This window comes from Chrysochloris asiatica, unplaced genomic scaffold (genome assembly GCF_000296735.1).
Source record: "Chrysochloris asiatica unplaced genomic scaffold, ChrAsi1.0 scaffold00168, whole genome shotgun sequence".
NCBI lineage: Eukaryota > Metazoa > Chordata > Mammalia > Afrosoricida > Chrysochloridae > Chrysochloris > Chrysochloris asiatica.
Window position 1 is genome coordinate 1,599,801 of NW_006408686.1, and position 21,252 is coordinate 1,621,052.

Here is a 21,252-nt window from a genome sequence, read left to right on the forward strand (position 1 = left end):
CTGGAACACTTAATTGTGCTCATGAGGAACCTGTACATAGATCAAGAGGCAGTTGTTCGAACAGAACAAGGTAACACCAAATGGTTTAAAACTTGGAAAAGTGTGTGCCAGGGTTGTATTCTTTCACCATACTTATTCATTCTGTATGCTGAGCAGTTAATTTGAGAAGCTGGATTATATGAAGAAAAACATGGCATCAGGATTGGAGGAAGACTCATTAACAACATACAATATGCAGATGATACAATTTTGCTTGCTCAAAGTGAAGAGAACTTAAAATACTTACTGATAAATATCAAAGACTATAGCCTTCATTATGGGTTGCACCTCAATGTAAAGAAAACAAAAATCATCACCAATGGGCCAATAAACAACATCCATATAAATGGAGAAAAGAATGAAGTTGTCAAAAACTTCATTTTGCTCAGCATAACCATCAACACTCATGGAAGCAGCAGTCAAGAAATCAAATGACACATTGCAATAGGCAAATCTGTTGCACAAGACCTTTTTATAGTGCTGAAAATCATAGATATCAGTTTGAGGACTAAGGCCATGGTAATTTCAGTAGCTAATGTAAGCCATGGTATTTTCAATAGCCTCATATGCATGTGAAAGTTGGACATTGAATAAAGAAGATAGCAGAAGAAATGATGCATTTGGGTGATGATGTTGGAGGAGAATATTGAAAGTACCATGGACTGCCAGATGAACAAACACATCTGTGTTGGAAGAAGTACAGCCAGAGTGCTCCTTGGAAGCCAGGATGGCTAGACTTCGTCTCTCATACTTCAGATCAGGAGGGACCAGTCCCTGGAGAAGGACATCATGTTTAGTAAAGTGAAGGGTCGGAGAAAAAGAGGAAGATCCTAAACAAGATGGATTGGCACAGCAAATAGGCTAAGGTATGTATAGCAAAGATTCTGTGAGGTTGGTGCAGGACTGGGCAATGTTTTGTTCTGTTGTGCATAGGGTCACTATATGTCGGTACTGACTCAATGGCACCTAACAACAACAACAACAACCCATAGTGCACCGCCAACTAGCCCAGGAGTATTGGTGACTACCCAGAGAATTTTCTCCTGGAAACCTCCTGGGTACCCAACTGCCTTTGGTACTGATGCACATAAGATTCAACCTGTCTCAGATAAAGCTCTCTAGCTCTCCTTGTCCCCAAATCTCTGCTTCCCTAAGACTTCCCACCACCAAGTCCATGTGATGCCCTCCACATTCCACCAGCCTGCTTTGTTCCACCACAAACCCAAATAACCGACTTGATGGCACGTGACACCCATCTCTGTCAGTCTGTCTGTGTCTCACTCTTCAGTTCCCCTTCAGTCTAAATCTGCATGTTGGAAGAATAGATTCTGAATACTCAATGAAGCCTGGGATGACAGTGGTAAACCCCAGCCAGGGAGAGAAATGAACCCAGAGCACCATTGGAGCCCCCTGGTGGGGAAGGAAGCACCATGTATTTCCCACACCACTGGCATCTCCAAGGGGGCCTCTTTGCTGGGCTTCCCACCCATCCATTCATTCAGTTGTGTGTCTGGTCCCTTCTTGACTCTGAAGAGACAGCCATCAACCAGACAGAAAGCTGGACCTTCTGGAGCAGACATCCACAGTCTCCCGGGAAATCGGTTAAGTGCTAAATTATTAACGGTACACTTGATGGTTCAAATCTACCATGAAGGGTCTTGGAAAAAAGGTCTAGTGATTTACTTTCAAAATGTCACTTCTCACTACAATCGAGTTGGTTCTTACTTATAGTGACCCTGTAGGACCGAGTAGAACGTCTCCCTCGGGTTTCTGAGGCTGTAAATCTTTCCAGGAGCAGACTGCCACATCTTCCTCCTGGAGAGCAGCTGGTGCGTTCGAACCACCGACCTTGTGGTTAGCAACCCAATGAACCCACCATGCCACCAAGGTTCCTTTGGATGCACCACAGTCATGGAAAACCTTTGGAGCATATGTGGTTCTACTTTGACATTGATGGGGTTACAGTGAGTCAGAATGGCAATGGGTTTTTAGTTTTTTGTCCTTACTAAGGTGCTCTGGTAGCGTAGTGGTTACAAATTGGGCTGCAAACCTCAAAGTCAGCAGTTCTAATCCACCAGCCAACCCTCAGGAGAAAGATGAAGCTTCCTGCTCCCATAAAGATGTACAGCCTCAGAAGCCATCTATAGAGAGTCGATATGAGTAGTAAAAGGAGCTCTGGTAGCGTAGTGGTTACGAATCGGGCTGCAAACCTCAAGGTCAGCAGTTCGAAACTACCAGCTGTTCCGTGGGAGAAAGATAAGGCTCTCTGCTCCCGTAAAGATTTACAGCCTCGGAAACCCTGTACAGGGTCACTGTGAGTCAGAACCAACTGCATAGCACATAACAACAACAACCTGACTAAGAGTCCTGATGTGGTACTGGGGGTTAAAAGGCACTGGATTGTAAGGTCAGTTTGAACTGCAAAGTTGGTGGTTCAAGCTTACCAGCCGCTCCTGGAAAACCCTATACAGGGTGGCTATGAGTTGGAACTGCCTCAATGGTACTTAACAACAGGTTGTTACCACCTGAGCCTTTAGAGGCTCTGGTAGCGAGCGTAGTGGGTTATGAGTTGGACTGCTAACCACAAGATCAGCAGTTTGAATCTACCAGCTGCTCCATGGGCGAGAGATGAGGTTTTCTGCTCCCGTAAAGATTTACAGTCTCAGAAACCGACTCTTTGGCACATAACCACAATCACCTGAGCCTAGGCTCGAACCTACTCTGTGGGCTGGCTTCCAGGGTTACTTCTCCCAGCTCTAACCCCTCCACCCACACCCCTTCTTCAGGGCCTGTTCCCTGTCATTCAAACTGCCACTCATCGTTTAAGCCTTCCCTTGGAATCTCCCCTGAGGCCCCAAACCAGCTGCTGTCAAATCAGTTCCAAAGTAGAACTGTGTGTCCCTATTTAATCTCATAATCCCCTGGCTTCCCTTCCCCGCCCCTATGGCTGTTCCTAAGGATCTCGTTTTTTGTTCATGTGTGTGTGTGTGGTTTATACAGCTGCCGTCTGTCTTCTCCATTAGGCTGGGAGCCCCAGGAGAGCGGGGTCAGGCTGTCTGGGTCACCACAGCATCCCCAACACTGCCCCATACAGGCTGGATACAGAAAGAGCACTTAGGGGGAAGTTTGCTGAAGGAATGAATAAATGAGCAGCTTAGCATCAATGCTATGAGTTGGTACCAACTTGATGGTACTTAACAACAACAACAAAGCATCTGTAGGAGTCAGCTGAGAAGCCTTGGTGGTGGTGCCATGGGTTAAATGCTGGTCTGCCAACCTTCAGGTCGGCAGTTTGAACCTACCAGCTGCTCACAGGACAAAGATGAGACTGTCTGCTTCAGTAAAGACTGTGGTCTCAGAAACCCTAAGGAATAGTTTCACTCTGTTCTGGAGGGTTGCTGTGAGTCCGAATTGAATCGATGGTAGTGGGCTTTTCTGTGTGGGGGGGAGTTGAGTTAGGGGACAGCTAAAGGGTCCTGGTGGTGCCATGAATCAACATCAATTTGATGGCTACTGGTTTGATCTTTGGAGTGGCTTCGAACTGGTTCTTCCCCATGGCCCACAAGCCTGTCCCCTCCATGCCACAGACCACCTTCTCACACCTCCTCCTTATCCACCAACTTATAGCCAAGCCATTCCTTTGTCTATGCTTTGACTGCACCAAGCTGGTCTTGCCTCAGGGCCTTTGCACTTGCTGTTCCCTTTGTCTGGCCCTGTCTCCCTCTAGAAAACACAAGGGTCCCTCCTCCCCCTCCCCCTCCTCTCCTCTCAGCCTCTGCTCACACACTGTCTCCACAGCGAGGCCCATAGCCTCTCTTTCCAAATAAAAACTTCCAGGTTAATTTTCTTTACAACTAGGGGAACCCTTGTGTGTGCCTCAACTTCCTCATCTGTAAAATGGGTCGCATACTATTGCCCACCTCACAGAGCACATGTGAAGATTACAACAGCTGGCATATGACAGGCTGGCATGTGATATGCACCAAATCATATTTCAGAAGACCCATCGGTTGACCGTGAGTTGGTTTGGACTCACGGCGACTCCGTGTACGTCACAATAGAACTGTACCCCTTAGGGTTTTTAATGGATGATATTTTTGGAAAGTTACCAGGCCCTTTCTTCCAAGATGCCTCTGGATGAACCTGAACATTTTGATTAGCAGCTGAGCATGTTAACTGTTTGTAAAAAGTTACCTCAAGCATACAGTGTTGTCGTTAAGTGCCGTGGAGTCAATTCTGACCCATAGCGACCCTGTATAGGGTTTCCAAGGAGCAGCTGGTGAGCTTGAACTTTCAAATGACTTGCAGTTCAAATGACTTTGCAGTCTGACGCATTAGCCCACAGCGTCACACCAGGACTCCTCCAGGCATACAATAGGCACTCAATAAATATCTGATTAATTCATGCATGTGAGGAATACATGAGAAAATGCATTCCCCAGGATCTGGCTCCCTGTTTAGCATAAAGTAGATATTCAATAGCTAATTTACTTCCTAATTGATGTGCATGAGGCTTAAACAATATTGTGTATCCTTCGGGCCTGGAACACAGTCTCTAAACCCTTGTCTTAGATTAAGTTGTGTGCCCCCAAAATATGTTTCAGTTTGACTGGTCCATGATTCTCAGTGGTTTGACAGTTCAGTGATGATAATCCCTCAGCATGTGATCCGATGTGATAAACCAGTACCCTTACCCCCATCACAGGGCTGATGTGATGTCAAAGGGGTTTTCTGCGGTACAGCCTGAAACACCTTTTGCTTACAAGAGAGATGCATGAGCAGAGCTTTGAGGGGCCTACTATACCAAGAAAGAAGAGCCCAAGAGTGGAGTGTCTGCTTTGGGCCTGCGGTCCCTGAACTGTGAAGCTCTCAGATCCAGAGGAAGATTGATGCTAAGACACGAGGACATCTCCAAGGAATGCTGGGTCTACAAATGCCGAAAGGAAACAAAGCCCTTTCCTCGGGGCTGACGCCCAGAGAAAGCCTTCCCCTAAAGCTGGCACTCTGTATTTGGACTTGGAGCCTCCTAAAGTGTGAGGAGCCAATACATTACTGTTTGTCGAAACCATCCCCTTGTGGTCTTTCTGTGATAGCAGCCTTAGAGAACTCAGGCAACTCTCAAAGCTTACCAGCCACCTTGACCTCAGTCTTGGCCTTCATGCTCCAGGAAGGATTGATGGTGACAGACACTTGGTAGATGCCACTGTCCTCGGGCTGGGCACGGCGCAGCAGCATGGAGCCATTGGAGAAGCCAACGATGTCCCGCTTCCCCATGGCATTGCCATCCCTCTGGGGCCTCTGCAGCTCTGGGATGTAGGAGAAGAGCATCGTGCTACCGTATGTCTTCTCCCCTTGGTACCAGTTGAAATCCTGGAAGGTTTCTGGCATGCCCTGGACAGACAGAAGGAGGTCCTGGTTCTTTAGAGGCTGCTCTGGAATCTTCTGGATGTAGAGGGCTGCCTGGGAGCTTTGGAACATCCCGAGGGCCAGGATTGAGGCTGTGGGGAGTTACAGGGAAGAACTGAGATTGGGAGTGTCAAGCACGGACCATGGTGTTTTCCTCCTTAGAGAACCTCAGTACTGCTCATTGGAAACGGTGTGGGGATTGATTGGTGATGTCTGCCCTGAGCACAGGTGTGGAGAACATAGTCAGGATAACACAGATTTGCCATTCCGCTGACCCAGAAAGTGTTTCTGCCCCAAAGTGCTCTATGGCCTATTTTTAAACACTTGGACTCTCTGAATCCATTTATTCAGTCATTCAACCAACCAGTACTTGTTAGCTGCTTTTGAGTTGGCCCTATCTCATCAACAAATGAAATGCTACCTGATTCTGCACCACCCCCACCATTGTTTGTAGATTGGACAGTGTTGCCTTGTGATCCACAGGGCTTCATTGGCTGATCACCAGCCAGGGAGATTCCTACGCAGTCTGGGTCCAGATCTGTTCAGCATCTTAGCAACATTCAAAACTTCACTGACAGACAGTGTCAGGCATATAAAAGGTTTACAATAAACAATTGTTGCTGTCGTTGTTAAGTGCCATCAAGTCGGATCTGACCCACAGCAACCCTATACAGGGTTTCTGAGGAGCGACTGGTGGGCTTGAACCGCTGACCTTGTAGTTCAAACGACTTTGCAGTCTGGCGCATTAACCCACAGCGCCACACCAGGACTCCAGTTGTTGCTGTTAGGTGCCATCAAGTTGGTTCCAACTCTCAGTGACCTTGTACAGGGTTTCTGAGGCTGTAAATCTTTACAAGAGCAGAAAGTCTCATCTTTCTCCTGCAGAGTAGCTGGTGGGTTTAAACTACCAATCTTGTGGTTAGCAGATCAGTGCTTATCCTACAAAGCCACCAGTACTCCAATGTGATACAATACCAGTACTATATATGAGGAAGCTTCAGAAATTTCATGGAAAAATGGAATTAAAAGATAACATGGAATTTTCTCATGAACTTTTGGAAGCCCTCTTGTATTATGCATACTATGATTATTAAGGAGCTCTGATAGTGTAGTGGTTACGAATTGGGCTGCAAACCGCAAGGTCAGCAGTTCAAAACTACCAGCTGTTCTGCGGGAGAAAGATGAGGCTTTCTGCTCCTGTAAAGAGTTACAGCCTTGGAAACCCTGTACAAGGTCGCAATGAGTCGGAACCAACTCCATGACATGTAACAACAACAACAACAACAATGATTATTAAAAAGCATATGGTGGTGGTGGTTATGTGCCATGGAGTCAGTTCCGACTCATAGCATATACATACATATATTGTTGTTGTTAAGTGCCGTCGAGTCGATTCCGACCCATAGTGACCCTGTATAGGGTTTCCAAGGAGCAGCTGATGAGCATGAACCATCGACCTTGCAGTTCAAAGGACTTTGCAGTCTGACACATTAGCCCACAGCGCCACACCAGGACTCCACATACATATATATAATATCCTTGTTAAAAAGCAAAGATATCACTTTGAGGACTGAGGTGTGCCTGAGATTTTCAATCACTTCATATGCATTGGAAAGCTGGACAATGAATAGGGAAGACCGGAAAAGAATTGATGCTTTTGAATCTGGCAAAGAGGATTGAATATGTGACGGACTGCCAGAAGCAACAAATCCGTCTTGTACAGGCAGAAGGCTCCTTAAAAGCGAGGATGGAGACACTTCGTCTCCTATACCTTGGTCAGGAGGGATCATTCCCTGAAAAAGGGCATCGTGTGTAAAAAAGTGGAGGGTCAGCAGAAAAAGAGGAAGACCCTCAAGGAGATGGGCTGACACAGTGACTGAAAGAAAGGTCCAATCATACCAGCTGTGCGGAGGCCACAACCCGGGTAATGTTTCATTCTGTTGGGCAAAGTCCCTGTGAGTCAGAACCCACTGACCAGAACCTAGTAACCTCTTGTTTCCCTAGGTTTCTAGGCCCTGAAGACACAGCAGGGAACCAAATACAAATAAATCCCTGTCCTCGGGAGTCGTGACACTCTAGAAAATTCCATAGATAAAGTGGGCATGGTATTGTGGTTCTACTGCAGGCTCTCTGTCCCCACCACTTGAATAATTCCATCTTTCCCTCCTCCAAGAAGCAACCTCCTCTCTGGACTGAGTCCCAGCTTCTCCTTTAGCCCTAGTAGCGTAGTGGTTAAGAATCAGGCTGCGAACCTCAAGGTCAGCAGTTCAAAACTACCAGCAGTTCCTCAGGAGAAAGAGGAGGCTTTCTGATCCTGTAAAGATTTACAGCCTGGGAAACCCTGTACAGGGTCACTATGAGTCGGAACCGACTCCACAGCACATCACCACCACCACCTTTAGCCTTGGGGGGTGGGGGTCTCTCCTTACCTGAGAGCAGAAGGCTATTTGAGAAGCAGCCCTGGGCACAGGTGAGAGTCTCCATATTGGTGCCCTGTGGCAATCCCATGGGGATACCTGCTGGACACGGAGGGGGCCAGGGAGCTGAGTCCAGGCCGTCTGAAAGGGGCTAGCTCAGTGGGGGTCCCGGGGTGGCCTCAGTGCTAAGGCTGAGGCCTGCCCAGGCTCAGCACCCCTTTCCACGGGCTCTGGAGACTCTGCCTTGCTGTGCTCCCAGGGCTAAACGCTCAGACACCACCGGTGGAACAAGTTTCCCAGGATGACTAGGGAGCGTCTTGGGGCTTCCCAGGACTCCGCCCTCTCTTCATCCTTTTCACATCTTCCCACTTGGTGTGACTACCAGTGGGTGGCAACAGAAGTCATTACAACAGCTGTCATGTCATGCCCCCCTGTGCTGGGCAGACCCAACCTCGTCCGAGCTCCACCATACACAACCGCTCCCATTTCACAGATGAGGTGACTGAGGCTCAGGGAAAAGCAAGTCTGCTCTAAAACCCTTGGTGTGGTTTTTCTAAAGCGTCTCTCCATGCCATCACTCATTCCTACTGGCTGGCACTCCCTGTGCTTGGTGATGACTGAGACAGCCCCTGCCCAGCCCTTAGCCCTGTGAGGCAGACAGACCCACCCTCAGACAATGAAGGCTCAGAGTGATCGGGGCTGGAATGATGGTGCCCAAGGAGACAGCTGACCCAGCCTGGGGTCCCAGAGGGATTCCTGGAGGAAGGGATATGGGAGCTAAGATCTGGAGTGGGATAGGAGCAAAAGGAGACAGATGATGGGTGGGACAGGGTGAGGTGGACCAGGCAGAATAAACACCTCATGCAAAGGTGAGGTGCACACCCAGGGGGTGGAGAGCGAGCAGGAGGGGGCAGGAGCAGCGGGAGAGGTGGGCAGAACCTGGGTGATGAAGGGTCTATTCCTGTCCTGTCTGATACCATGGTTGCTAGTTACAGGTGACCATTTACGTTAACTTTTTTGCTTGTTTATTATTTTAAGCTCTCTTTTTGGTTTGTTTAGTTTTGGAATAATTTTGTAAATTGCAAAAATATCTACAATATGACACGTGCCAATTCAACAGCTTTAGGTGGATAATTTAGTGATTTGGACATGTTGTCAGGAGGGACCAGTTTCTGGAGAAGGTCATCATTCTTGGTAAAGTGGAGGGTCAGTTTTAGGGGAAAAGAGGAAGACCCCCCAACCCCAACAAGATGGATTGACACGGTGGCAGTAACAATGGGTACAAATGTAGCAGCGATTGTGAGGATGGTTTAGGACCGGGCAATGTTTGGTTTAGAGCTGACCCAACAGCACCTAACAACAACAACAATTTAGTGATATCACTTACAGTACGCACGTTGTATAACCATCACCCAAGATTGTTGTCAATTTCTCCATCCTCATAAACAGAAGCCCGCTGTCAAATAACACGTCTGAATTCATTCTAATGAAACACACTTTAAAAGAAAAAAAATTTTTTTTTCTACCATAAATGAACCAAAAATCTGCTGCCTTCTATTAGAACTCAAGTCCACTCCAACTCCTGGCGTCCCACGTGTTACAGAGGAGAACTCAGTTCCATAGGCTTTTCTTCAGGTCATTTGTACAGAAGTAGATTGCCAGGCCTTTCTTCCTCAGTGCTGCGGGGTGGGTTTGAACCACCAACCTTTTAGTTAGTAGCCAAGGCAAACTGTTCACACCTCTCCACATTTGGGGCCACAAACTAGGCACTTCCAGGTGATACAGTAGCCACCACTCTTAATGTGGCTTCTTGTGTGCTGGCTAGTGGATTTCAATTTACAATGACCCCATGAGGTAGAGTAGAACTACCCCACAGGGTTTCCTAGGCAACTGGTCATCTAATGGGAGCAGTTCTACCTTGTCCTGTGGTGTTCCTATGAGCCAGAATCGACTTGATGGCAGTTGATTAATCTTACAGAGCTATTTGGGAGTGGTCCACACTGTAGCTCTGCTTGAAGGAAGTGTACATTCCTGGGAGGGGTTTCCAGTTCCCCATCTCCCCAACATTCCCTAAGCCTAGAAGTCCCCTACAGGATCTACCCTTAATCCCTCTTGCTGCAGAGATTGCCTGTCTGGCTGCCTGAGGTTGTTGCAGACCCAGCAATTATTTCCAAGTGTAGCTGCCTAGGGAGGGTCAGAGACATTCAAGTTTGGGCTAAAAGAGGATTGCCCATTTCAGGTCTCATTCTGCAGCTGGGTCATGAGAAGTCAGCAGTGGAGTTTAGGGGTCAAAATGATTCTGATAAATTTCCACTGCAACTTGCCAGGATTAAAGGTTTTGTAAACAGCCAGTTCCTTTGGATTTTCCAGTTGCTGGTCTTTCTGTCCTGGATCCCTGGTGGTTTCGTTGGTTACAAGGTGGGCTGCTAAGCCCCAGCGGCTCTGCAGGAGAAAGATGAGACTTTCTGCTCCAGTCAAGATTTACAGGCTCAGAAACTCTATATACTGGGTTGCTGTGAGTCAGAATCTACCCAATGACAGTGAGTGTGGGTTTTGGCTTTGGTTTTAATCTCTCATATAATAACTGATTCCTGTGCATAATTAAGGAGGGGAAAAACCCCCAAACCAGTTGTGAGATCAGCACCCACTTACTGCAATAGTAGGTTTGTCAGAGTACACTGGTGCTCACTGGGGTTTTCAGTGACCGATTTTTCTAAGGTAGTTTGACAGGTCTTTTTTTCCAAGGCACTGCTGGGTGGTTTGGGACAGACAAGCATGTTAACTATCTGCACCACCCAGAGATTCCAATGAAAAGAAAAGCTGAGGTTTATTATAGAAATTTAGACACTATGGACTCAAAAAGGAAATAGTAAAATGTATTTTCTAACTACTCAACAACCTTCCCAGTATCTAGCCATGATCTTGAAGCTTTCATCCCTTCTTCTCCGATTGGTTCAAACCTCCCAGTGATCTCATTCTTTGGCCAGGGATTGGTTGAGCGATGGGCGTGGGCGGTACTGGCCAACGTGAACCGAGGAGGCGCTGCTGGGACAGGTTTCTTGCTAATGATGTTCAACCTGGAAGGGTGAGGACATCTTACCTGAGATGTTTTGTGGAAGGCAGCAGCTAACTTGTCTCAGCCCAAGGATGGCGCCCATGTGTTGGGGGAAAGCAAAACAAACAGCTGAGAAACAGAGCGGAGCCCCACCTACAACAACTGAGCGGAACCAGAGAATCCAGTTCTCGGTTTTTAATCTGCTACTGGTGTGGCGCTGGACTGCAAGGTGGGTTTGAACCGCAAGGTTGGTGGTTCAAACTCACCAGGTGGTCCTCGGAAACCCTATACAGGGTCGTTATGGGTTGGAACCAACTCCAAGACACTTAACAACAACATTGTCCACGCAGGAGTCCTGGTGTGGCGCTGTAGGGTAAGCACTGGACTTCAAGGTTGGTTTGAACCTCAAGGTCGGCGGTTCAAATCCACCAGCCACTTCTCAGAAACCCCATACAAGGTCGCTATGGGTCAGAACCGACGCGATGGCACTTAATAACAAACGTGGGTGCAACTATCACATTTTTATCTACACCATTCTTCATAATTTAGACTTATTAATGATACGCCAAGAAGATTTCTGTTAATTTTTTAAATTATTGTTTTAAAAAACATTATGAATTGAGTGAAGATTTACAGAGCAGATCATCAATTTTACATTCAATAAATCAGACAATAAATCCCCTCAATGTAACATCACTTATCCCACTTCCTCCCTGAAATTCTGGTTTCCATTAAGCCTTCCCCCCCCCCCCCAATTCTTAATTGCTTCCTTAGGTAAATGCTGCCCTAGTTTTGTTGTCCCTCCTATTGGCTGAAAATTGAATCATGGGGGTGAGTTCAGTTCCAGAGCTGAAGGGTGACCGAGGACCCTAGTCTTAAGAGTTCCACCAGTCTCAATGTGATCAGTAAGCTGGATTTTTTTTTTTTTTTAGTGATTTTGAGCTTTGTTTCACATTCTCTCCCACTCTATCCAGAACCTTCTAACATGATCCCTGTCAGAGCAGTTGGTAGTGCAGCTGGGCACCATCTAGTTCTGGTCTCAGGATGGTGGAGACTAATGTTCTCCTGGCCACTCGATCTATTGGACTCATGTTTCCAAACATCTTCAATTTTCCTCTTCTTTCTTCCAGACACAGAGAGACCAATATTTGCACCTTAGATGGCTGCTCATGAGATTTGAAGATCCCAGTTACTACTCATTAAAGTAGGCTATAGAACATTCTTTGTGGACTACGTTGTGTCGATTGACTGTGGTGTCCCCTGAGACTATGGTCCTGAAACCCCAGGTCCAGCAACTCAATACCTCAAGGTATTTGGTAACGATTGTGTGGCGCTGTGGGCTAATGCGTCAGACTGCAAAGTCTTTTGAACTGCAAGGTCGGTGGTTCAAGCTTACCAGCTGCTCCTTGGAAACCCTACACAGTATCACTATGGGTCAGAATCGGACTTCTGGTGTGGTGTTGCTGGTTACTGCGATAAAGGTTTGAGCCATTAAGGCCAGCAGTTCCAACTCACCAGCTGCTCCTTGAAAACCCTGTACAGGGTCGCTATGAGTCGGATCCCGACTCGATGGCACTTAGAAAAAATGGGTCAGAATCGACTTGACGGCACTTCACAAGAATATTTCACCACGTTCATGGATATGTTTCCAGCAAAGGTAAATACCCAGGTATAAATACCCTCTTCCTCCCACACCTGTTCATCTATCCAGGTACCTACCTGCAGATCACCATTATTGCAGGATGTATATATAACAGTATTTACCTCTGCTCCCTTTAACTCTTGCACTCCTCTATGTCTTCACCATTCTTCTGCCAACCTCCTTCTTATTGTATATTTCTTTCCCCTTTGCCCATATTGTTAAGTGCTGTTGAGTCCCAACGAGATGGATTGGCACAGTGGCAGCATCAATGGATTCATAGCAACAGTTGTGAGGCTGGCGCAGAACCGGGCAGGGTTTCGTTCTATTGTGCATAGGGTTGCTATGAGTCAGTACCAACTTGATGGCACCTAACAATAACTATTCCATTGTATAGATACAACACATTTTTTAAATGATTATTATTCATTAGTCTATTGATGGACATGTGGGTACTGTCCATCTTTGGGCTATTGTATATAGTGCTATGATCATGTGTGGACACGTTTTTGTTCGAGTATCTGTTCATTTTAGGGGGAAGAATTATGGTGTGTTCCATCCTACCTCAGAGACGTAGACAATTTTTCACAACTAGCAAGATATAGTGAACATGCAAGCAAGTTTTTGCCTCATCAGTAATACTCTGAAACTCAGCAAATGCGGTGTGTACATTCAATGAGAGAAGCCGGGGCCAGCCACGAGACTGCTACTCCAGTGGTTGGTGGTTGGAACTCACCCAGCGGCTCACGAGCACTCCTTACTTCCCTAGTCTTCCCCATAGACATCAGTACGGTCTGAGTTTTGTGTGACCACTGGGGAGAAGCAGAGAGTGTGGTGCCGTGGGAGGGATGGCTGAGGTGAGAGTAGGTAAAGCAGGTGGAAGGTGGAGGTACCTCTGACCCCTGCCTCCTAGGGATCAGCTTTGGGTTGATTTTCATTATTCTCTTCAGTCCTCTTGAAGTTAGAGAGCGTCTGATGTCATCATACTTTCTTGTTGTTAGTACATTTGACTTGTTTCCAACTCATAGCGACCCTGTATTGGGTTCCTAAGGAGTGCTTGGTGGGTTGGAGCCGCCACCTTGCAGTCCAGTGCTTACCCTGCAACACCACACCATGACACCACTGAAAATCCTGTGAAGCATAGTTCTCCTCTGACACACGTCCAGCCACCGTGAGGCAGAGCTGACTGGATGGTAACTGGTTTTAGAAGTCCCCCTGGTCAGTGCTAACTGAAACGTTAAGGCCAGCAGTTCGAAACTACTAGCCGCTCCGTGGGAGAAAGCTGAGGCTTCTGCTTCCATAAAAGTTTACAGCCTCAGAAACACTGTACAGGGTCGCTATGGGTCGGAACCGACTTGACTTCACTTAACAACAACAACAGCTGAAATGTTGGAGGTTTGCATCCACACAGAGGCAACAGAAGAAAGGCCTGGTGAACTACTTCTGAAAAACCAGCCATTGAAAACCCTATGGAGTATAATTCTACTCAAACACACACAGCGTCACCATGTTGTCATTGTTGTGAGGTGCCGTCGAGTCAGTTCCAACACACAGCGACCTCAAACACAACAGAACGAAACACTGCCCGGTCCTATGCCAACCTCACAACCATGGAGCACATTGCTGCTGTCACTGTGTTAATCCGTCTCGGGGGGGGGGGGGTCTTCCTCGTTTTCACTGACCCTCCACTTTACCATGATGTCCTCCTCTTCCAGGGACTGACTGGTCCCTCCTGATAACACGTGTGAAGTAGGAGAGATGAAGTCTGCTCATCCTGGGGCCACTGTGAGTCAGAATCAGCTATGACAGTGGCAAAGATGATCTCATCCTTAGTCTCTGGCAAAAGGGGTTTAGCAGCAGAAGCGTCACTAGAGTTAGTGTCATCGAGTGTGGTGACTCATGATGTCACCCCGCCACCCCTGCCGTACCACACCATACAGAATCCTTTGTGTCCTCTCGAAATCTGTATCATCTTGACTAGGCCAGAATTCTCCCATCCCCATGATGCGATCTGACATGATAGACCAATAAGAGGGTTAAGGGTGGGGTTGTTGTTGTTATTAAATGCCATAAAGTTGGTTCTGACCCATAGCGACCCAGTCTAGGGTTTCTGAGGAGTGGCTGGTGAGCTTGAACCATCAACCTTGCAGTTCAAACTGACCTTGCAGTCCAGCACATCAATCCACAGCTACACACCAGGGCTCCAGTTCTCTTAATTTCATCACAACCATGATTCCATGTAAGGGAGATGCCCAGGGGGGTGGCAGGCAACAGCTGTTCTTTTACAAACAATACAAGAAGCAGGAAGTGGTAAGAGGAAGGACCCCCCAAGAAGGAAGAGCCGGGAGTGGAGTGGGGTCCCTGCACTGTGCACCTCCCAGATCCAGGGAAAAACTGATGCCAAGATACATGCAGATTTCCAAGGAATGCTGGGCCTACAGAAGCCGAAAGGAGACAGCGACCCAGAGCTGGTGTTCCAGATTCTAGCTTCCCAACCTGAGCGAGAACACATTTCTGTTTGTTAAAGCCACTCCCTGTGGTATGTCTTCTAGCAGCCCTAGAGAACTCAGACACGTAGTAATGTTATCCATTTTAATCCTATAATAATATTTGATAAATACAGTTGTAAACTGCTTAAGTATAATTTTACTTTGGAATCCTGGTATGGAGCTGTAAGATAACACTGGACTACTAACCACGAGGTTGGTGGTTCAAACCCACCAGCTGCCCCTCAGAAGCACTACACATGGTTGCTATGAGTGGGAACCGACTCGAAGGCACTTAACAACAACATGACTTCAATTATATGAATGCTAATGTAAAACTGTTTTGTAAACTCTTTCTACATTGAAAATGGAACTGAAGACTTTCTTCATTCTACTCCTTCTGTTAGGGACTCCTGGTGTGTTGCTGTAGGATCAGCACTGGATTCCGAACCACAAGGTCGGCAGTTCAAATCCACCAGATGGTCCTCAGAACACCTATACAGGGTTGCTGAGTCAGAACCAAGTCAACCGCACTTAACAATAATACTGCAGCTAAAATGCAAGAAAATTTGACAAAATCAGGAAGTATGAAAATATCAGCAGCAAGAAAAGAACAGGTTTTCCTTACAGACAAAGCCGTATGATTTGACGTGTTACTGGAATTAGGTAATAATGAATTTTGCCAGGAACACATTAGAATATTCAAAAAGTAAATTAGCATAGGGTTTTAACCTTGTAAGCATATTGACACATGGAAGCTGTGCTTAAGAAAAGTGTTTTTGTTATACTAACTAACTGAAGGGATATTTTAATAAAGAATAGCAAATTTCTGCTGAAATGTTGTGGACATTTTATAGACACTGATGACGATGTTACCCCTGGACAATCGGCACCCCTAGGGACACCACAGCTTTGCAAACGTGATTTAATTCAGGATCTTGAGTTGGAGAAGTTATTGATTATCCAAGTGGATTCTAAATATCATCACAAAGGTCCTTAACAGGGAGAGAGGTGGACAAGAAGTTCAAAGGAGGACGAAGACAGAAGCAGGGGCAGAAAAAGCAATGGGATGAGTGAGGGTTGTGTGCTGGTGAATTTGGGCAGCTTCTAGAAGCTGCAAGAGGCAAAGATACTCCCCTAGACACTCCAGAATGGACCAGCCATACGGACACCTTGATTTTAGCCAGGAAGACTCATTTGTGGGAAAAAGATGCAGCAATCTGTTCTCATAAAGTTGAGAGCCTCAGAAATCCTATGGGGCAGTTCTACTTTGTCCTGTAGGGGTCTCTATAACTCTGAATGGACACAGTAGCAATGCTTTGGTTGTTGTTGTTAGATCTGAAAGACTCATTTTGGACTTCCAACCTTCATAACTCTAAGAGATTCAATGTTGGTTTGAAGCCAATGTGTTTCCTCAGCAACAGGAAACTAACACAGCGCAAGACACATTTTTCTCTGATGTCTTCTGGGAACTTTCTTTCTATTGGAGGTATTTATGTGGCACAATTGTGCCTTCCGTGAGCAAGGCAAACTCTGAGTGCCGCACAAGAGTAAAAGGCAACACTGATAAACACGATTCAGTCTTGCGGCAGGAGCAATAAGACACAACAACCTACAAGTAGCTATAGAGCTACACATGCAAGTGGAACAGCTGCGAAATGTCAAACAAGACCACACTCACACGAGTGTGCACAGCAAACGTCTGACAGAGGATACACCTACAGATGTTTGTGTGTGCTGCAAATTTGAGGGGGCTTCAAAAAGTTCACGAAAATGGAACTGAAAAATTATGGAATTTTTTCATGGACTTTCTGAAGTCCTCTCACATATCCTGTGAACTCCGGATGTGGCGCTGTAGGATCAGCACTGGCCCACTAAACCACAAAGTTTGCAGTTCAAACCCACCAGCTGCTCCTTAGAAACCCATTCATGAGTCAGAACAGACTCGATGGCACTTAAAAACATTTGTTGTTGTTATGTGCCGTCAAGTCAGGTCCGACCCATAGTGACCCTGTACAGGGTTTCCAAGGAGCAGCTGGTGATCTTGAATCACCAACTTTGCAGTTCAAATGACTTTGCAGTCTGGCGCATTAGCCCACAGTCCCAGACAGGACTCCAAAAACAACATATACACAGAAATATAGTAGAGCATATATAGCGGGCAAAGTTATGAAGACTTCTTAGTTATAACAAAACATATTACATGTTAAGGGACTCAGTCTTTGGACGTAGGGGCTTAGGATCATGGTCTCAAGGGACTCCAGAAAGAAAGTTCCAGCAACTGGGGTCTTCAAAGCTTGAAAGTGGCTATCGAAGATACAACAATTGGTCTCTCCATCTGGGGCAGAGAAGAGTGAAGAAAATCAAAGACTCAAGAAAACAATTAATCCAAAGAACTAATGGACCACAAGGAGCTCCGGTAGCGTAGTGGTTACGAATTGGGCTGTGAACCGCAAGGTCAGCAGTTCGAAACTACCAGCTGTCTCGCAGGAGAAAGATGAGGCTTTCTGCTCCCGTAAAGATTTACAGCCTCGGAAACCCTGTACAGGGTCGCTATGGGTCGGAACCGACTCGGTGGTAAATCACCACCACCATCAATGGACCACAGCTTCATTAGCCTGAGACGGGAAGAGCTAGATGGTGCCCGGCTACTACTGATAACTCTGATGGGAATCACAGTTGAAGATCCTGGACACAGCAGGAGAAAAACGTCAAATAAAATTCTAAATCATACAGGCTTCCTGGTCAGATAAGACTGGTGGAACTTTCAAAATTATGGTCCTTAGTCACCCTTCAATCCTGGAACTGATACCACGTTTCAGTCAAACAACCGAAAGGCCTATAAACTGAACAAGGGAAATAGAGGAAAGTACTGCCCAGGACAACCACCCACACAAGATGGAAAGGGTAACATTTGCTCCCCCGCCCCCTGAAAGTTCAGAAGGTAGGATAGAGATAAAGGACAAATAGAAACAGGGATCCCAGGGAGGAGGTAGGAAGAGTGCTGTCACACTGAGGGAGTTGCAACCAATGTCATGAAACAAAACGTGTACATCGTTGAATGGTGTCTTAGTTTTCCAGTGCACTTGTAACAGAAATACCACAAGGGGAGGGTTTTCACAAACAGAGATTTATTTTCTCACAGTTTAGGAGACAAGTCTGAATTCAGAAAAAATTCTGAAGAAAGGTAGGACCCTGTCTCCTTTGAGCATCTGTAGACTAGTGCTCCTTGGAGTGCTCCATGCATCTTGGCACCAATCCTTTCCTGGATCTAGGAGCTTCACAGAGCAGGGACGCCAGGTCCAAAGGACACATGCCATTCCTGGCTCTTTGTTCTTGGCAGTAGGTCTGTCCTTGTCTGCTCACTTCTGTCTTTATTTATTGCTTGTAAAATAAAATGTGTTTCAGGCCATACCCTTGAGAAACTGCCTTCCATGGGATTAGCATTGCCATGGGATTATGGGTATTGCTATTATTGTTGTAGTTAAATTGGTTCTGACTCAGCAAGTCTGTATAGGGCTTCCAAGGAGCAGCTGGTGAGTTTGAACTGCCGACCTTGCAGTTCAAACTGACTCTGAGGTTCAGTGCTTATCCTCCAGCACCACACAGGGACTTACGGATATTGCAGCCCACCCTTAATCCTTGTATAATTTATGCGGTTTTTACATAATTACCACATTATATCATTACACAGAATCATGACCCAGCCGAGTTGATACATATCTTGAGGGGCGGGGTAACAATTCAATCTATGACAAATGGGAAATGAGTTTGCTTTGGGAAGTTCCCCCAAACCACAATAAAAATGTTCAAAAAGAAAAAAGAAAGTTGAGGTCGACTGCGTTGCACTAAGGTTCTCAGGGTGAACCCGGTGAGAGCTTCACTTGCCAGGTTGCTGTTACTAGATGCCATCAAGCTGGTTCTGACTCACAGTGACCCCACACACAACAGAATGAAACACAGCGCAGTCCTGTATCGTCCTCACAATCATTGTGATGTGTGGGTCCATGGTGCTGCATGATGACCATCCATCTTGTAAGGGGTTTCTTCTTTTTCAGTGGCCCCTTATCAAGCAGGATGTCCTTCTCTGGGAACTGGTCCCTCCTGACAACACATCCAAAGTGTGAGAGATCAAGGCTCCCCATCCTCACTTCTAAGATGCATTCTGGCTGTATTTCCAAGACAAATTTGTTTGTTTTTCTGAAAGTCCATGGTCTTGGTCTTGAAATACTCTGCTTCGCAAACTGGAGGGTCAACAAAAAAGACAAAGACCCTCCCCCGCCAATGAGATGGACTGGCAAAGTCACAGCAATAATGGACTCAGACTAACAATTGTGGGGATGGTGCAGAACCTGGCAGTGTTTAGTTCTGTTGGGTATGGTGGTGGTTATGGGCCGTGGAGTTGCTTCCGACTCATAGCGACCCTGTACAGTGTTTCTGAGGCTGTAAATCTTTATGGGAGCAGAAAGCCTGATCTTTCTCCCGTGGAACCGCTGGTAGTTTTGAATGCTGACCTGCGGTTTGCAGCCTGATTCATAACCACTACGCTACCAGAGCTCCTTGTGCATAGGCCCCTATGAATTGGAGCGGATTCAATAGCACCTGGTGGTCTCTCTTATCTGGATGTGTTGCCATCATCTTTGTGTCTATTAAATCTATTTGAATTTATTAATATTTCCCCTCCTAGAACAAACCACAAAGAGTCAAGCCTTAGAAATGTGGCTGCTCCAGGCAGAGTTCAAGTCATCACACAGATTCTCTGGCTGTTGGAACCTTCTGGTTCTTTTTCACCAGAGAAGGATTTGGTCATCGGGCTCTTGGCAAGGGGTCTCTAAACCTGGCACTTTGCATGTGCTGGGAGTGTCTTTGTTTCTCTGGGGGCGCTGGGCTATTCCGGGGGTCCTTGCTAGCCGTGTGATTTGTGGTGGGAATCCTGGACCTTTGGAAAGAGTCTGGAGAGAAAAAACAGCCACGAAGGTGGTCAGTCATGTGTCAGACCCCCAAATAAAACCTTGGACAACCAGCTTGAAGCTGGAGTCTGGAACCTACCCTGCTTCAGAGTCAGGATTCACTGGAAAAATAAATTAATTAAATAAGGATCAGAGTGAAAGCAGGATGCCCAGCACGTTTGCTAAAGCACAGTTAAATATAAAACTGCTCTAGACGCAGAGGCGTCCCTAGGGAGAGAGACTTTGTCTCACAGCCCACAACCTTGAAGACTGTAGTTGTGCCCACTGTCCCGTGCAAAACCATCCTAAAAATCGCCTTTCAGAAACTCATGAGATCAGAACAAAATTGAATCTGATTCCGAGCATGCACAGAATCGCCAACCCTGACCAAGCTATCACCTTCCAGTAGGGGGTGTTGTCGAATACATTCCATAATGAGGATACCATCAGATCAACGTCCCAGCTTGCAAAATGGTTGCTCGCACATTCGCTTACTGTAATCCCTCCCAACTGGGCCAATTCCAGGAAAAAAGGCCCAGTTTCTTTGTTCCCCATTTCTCTCATTATTATAATAAAAAATAGAGTTGTTCTGTGTAAAACTTGCTCAAGTGGTGAGTAGCTTCAAAGTCCTCCATATTCACATGGTTTACTATACCAGGAAAGACAAACTGAAGAGAAATGGTATTACATTCATCATCAGAAATAACCTTTTAAGATCTATCTTGAAGTATAATGCTGTCTATGATAGGATAATAAATATACACCTACAAGGAAGACCAGTTAATACCACTATTATTCAAGTATGGCAACAATTGTTAGGTTGCTGAAAGATCAGGCAGTGTTTTGTTCTGTTGTGCACAGTGTCACTATGAGTTGGTACCGGCTTAATGGCACCTAACAACATTTAAATTTATGGACCAACCACTAAAGTCAATGATGATGACATGGAAGATTTCTACCAACATCTTCAGTGTGAGACTGGTCAAACCTGCCATCATGATGTATTGGTAATTAGTGGTGACTGAAATACAAAAGTTGAAAACAAAGGTCAGTAGTTGGAAAATATGGCCTTAGTGATAGAAATTCTGCTGAAGATCACATGGCATTTTCAAGAGCCTCATAACACAGTAAAAGTTGAACAGTGCATAAGGAAGACCGTAGAAGAATTACGCATTTGAGTTATGGTGTTGGGGAAGAAGACTAAAGGTACCACGGACTGCAAGAAGACCAAAGAAATGCTCCTTATAAGCCAAGATGGACA

The 21,252-nt window shown here is 46.2% G+C and overlaps 1 protein-coding gene across 1 annotated transcript in view; it reads right to left on the reverse strand.

The window, feature by feature from the left end:
- Positions 1 to 21,252, reverse strand: part of CEACAM19 (carcinoembryonic antigen-related cell adhesion molecule 19) — a 32,761-nt gene that overhangs the window by 11,243 nt on the left and 266 nt on the right. Inside the window, exons 2-3 of the mRNA XM_006871484.1 lie at positions 7,875 to 7,961; positions 5,169 to 5,537 (exon numbers count right to left, since the gene is read on the reverse strand). Of these exons, the coding sequence (XP_006871546.1) occupies positions 5,169 to 5,537; positions 7,875 to 7,961 (456 nt within the window). The remainder of the gene's footprint in view (positions 1 to 5,168; positions 5,538 to 7,874; positions 7,962 to 21,252) is intronic.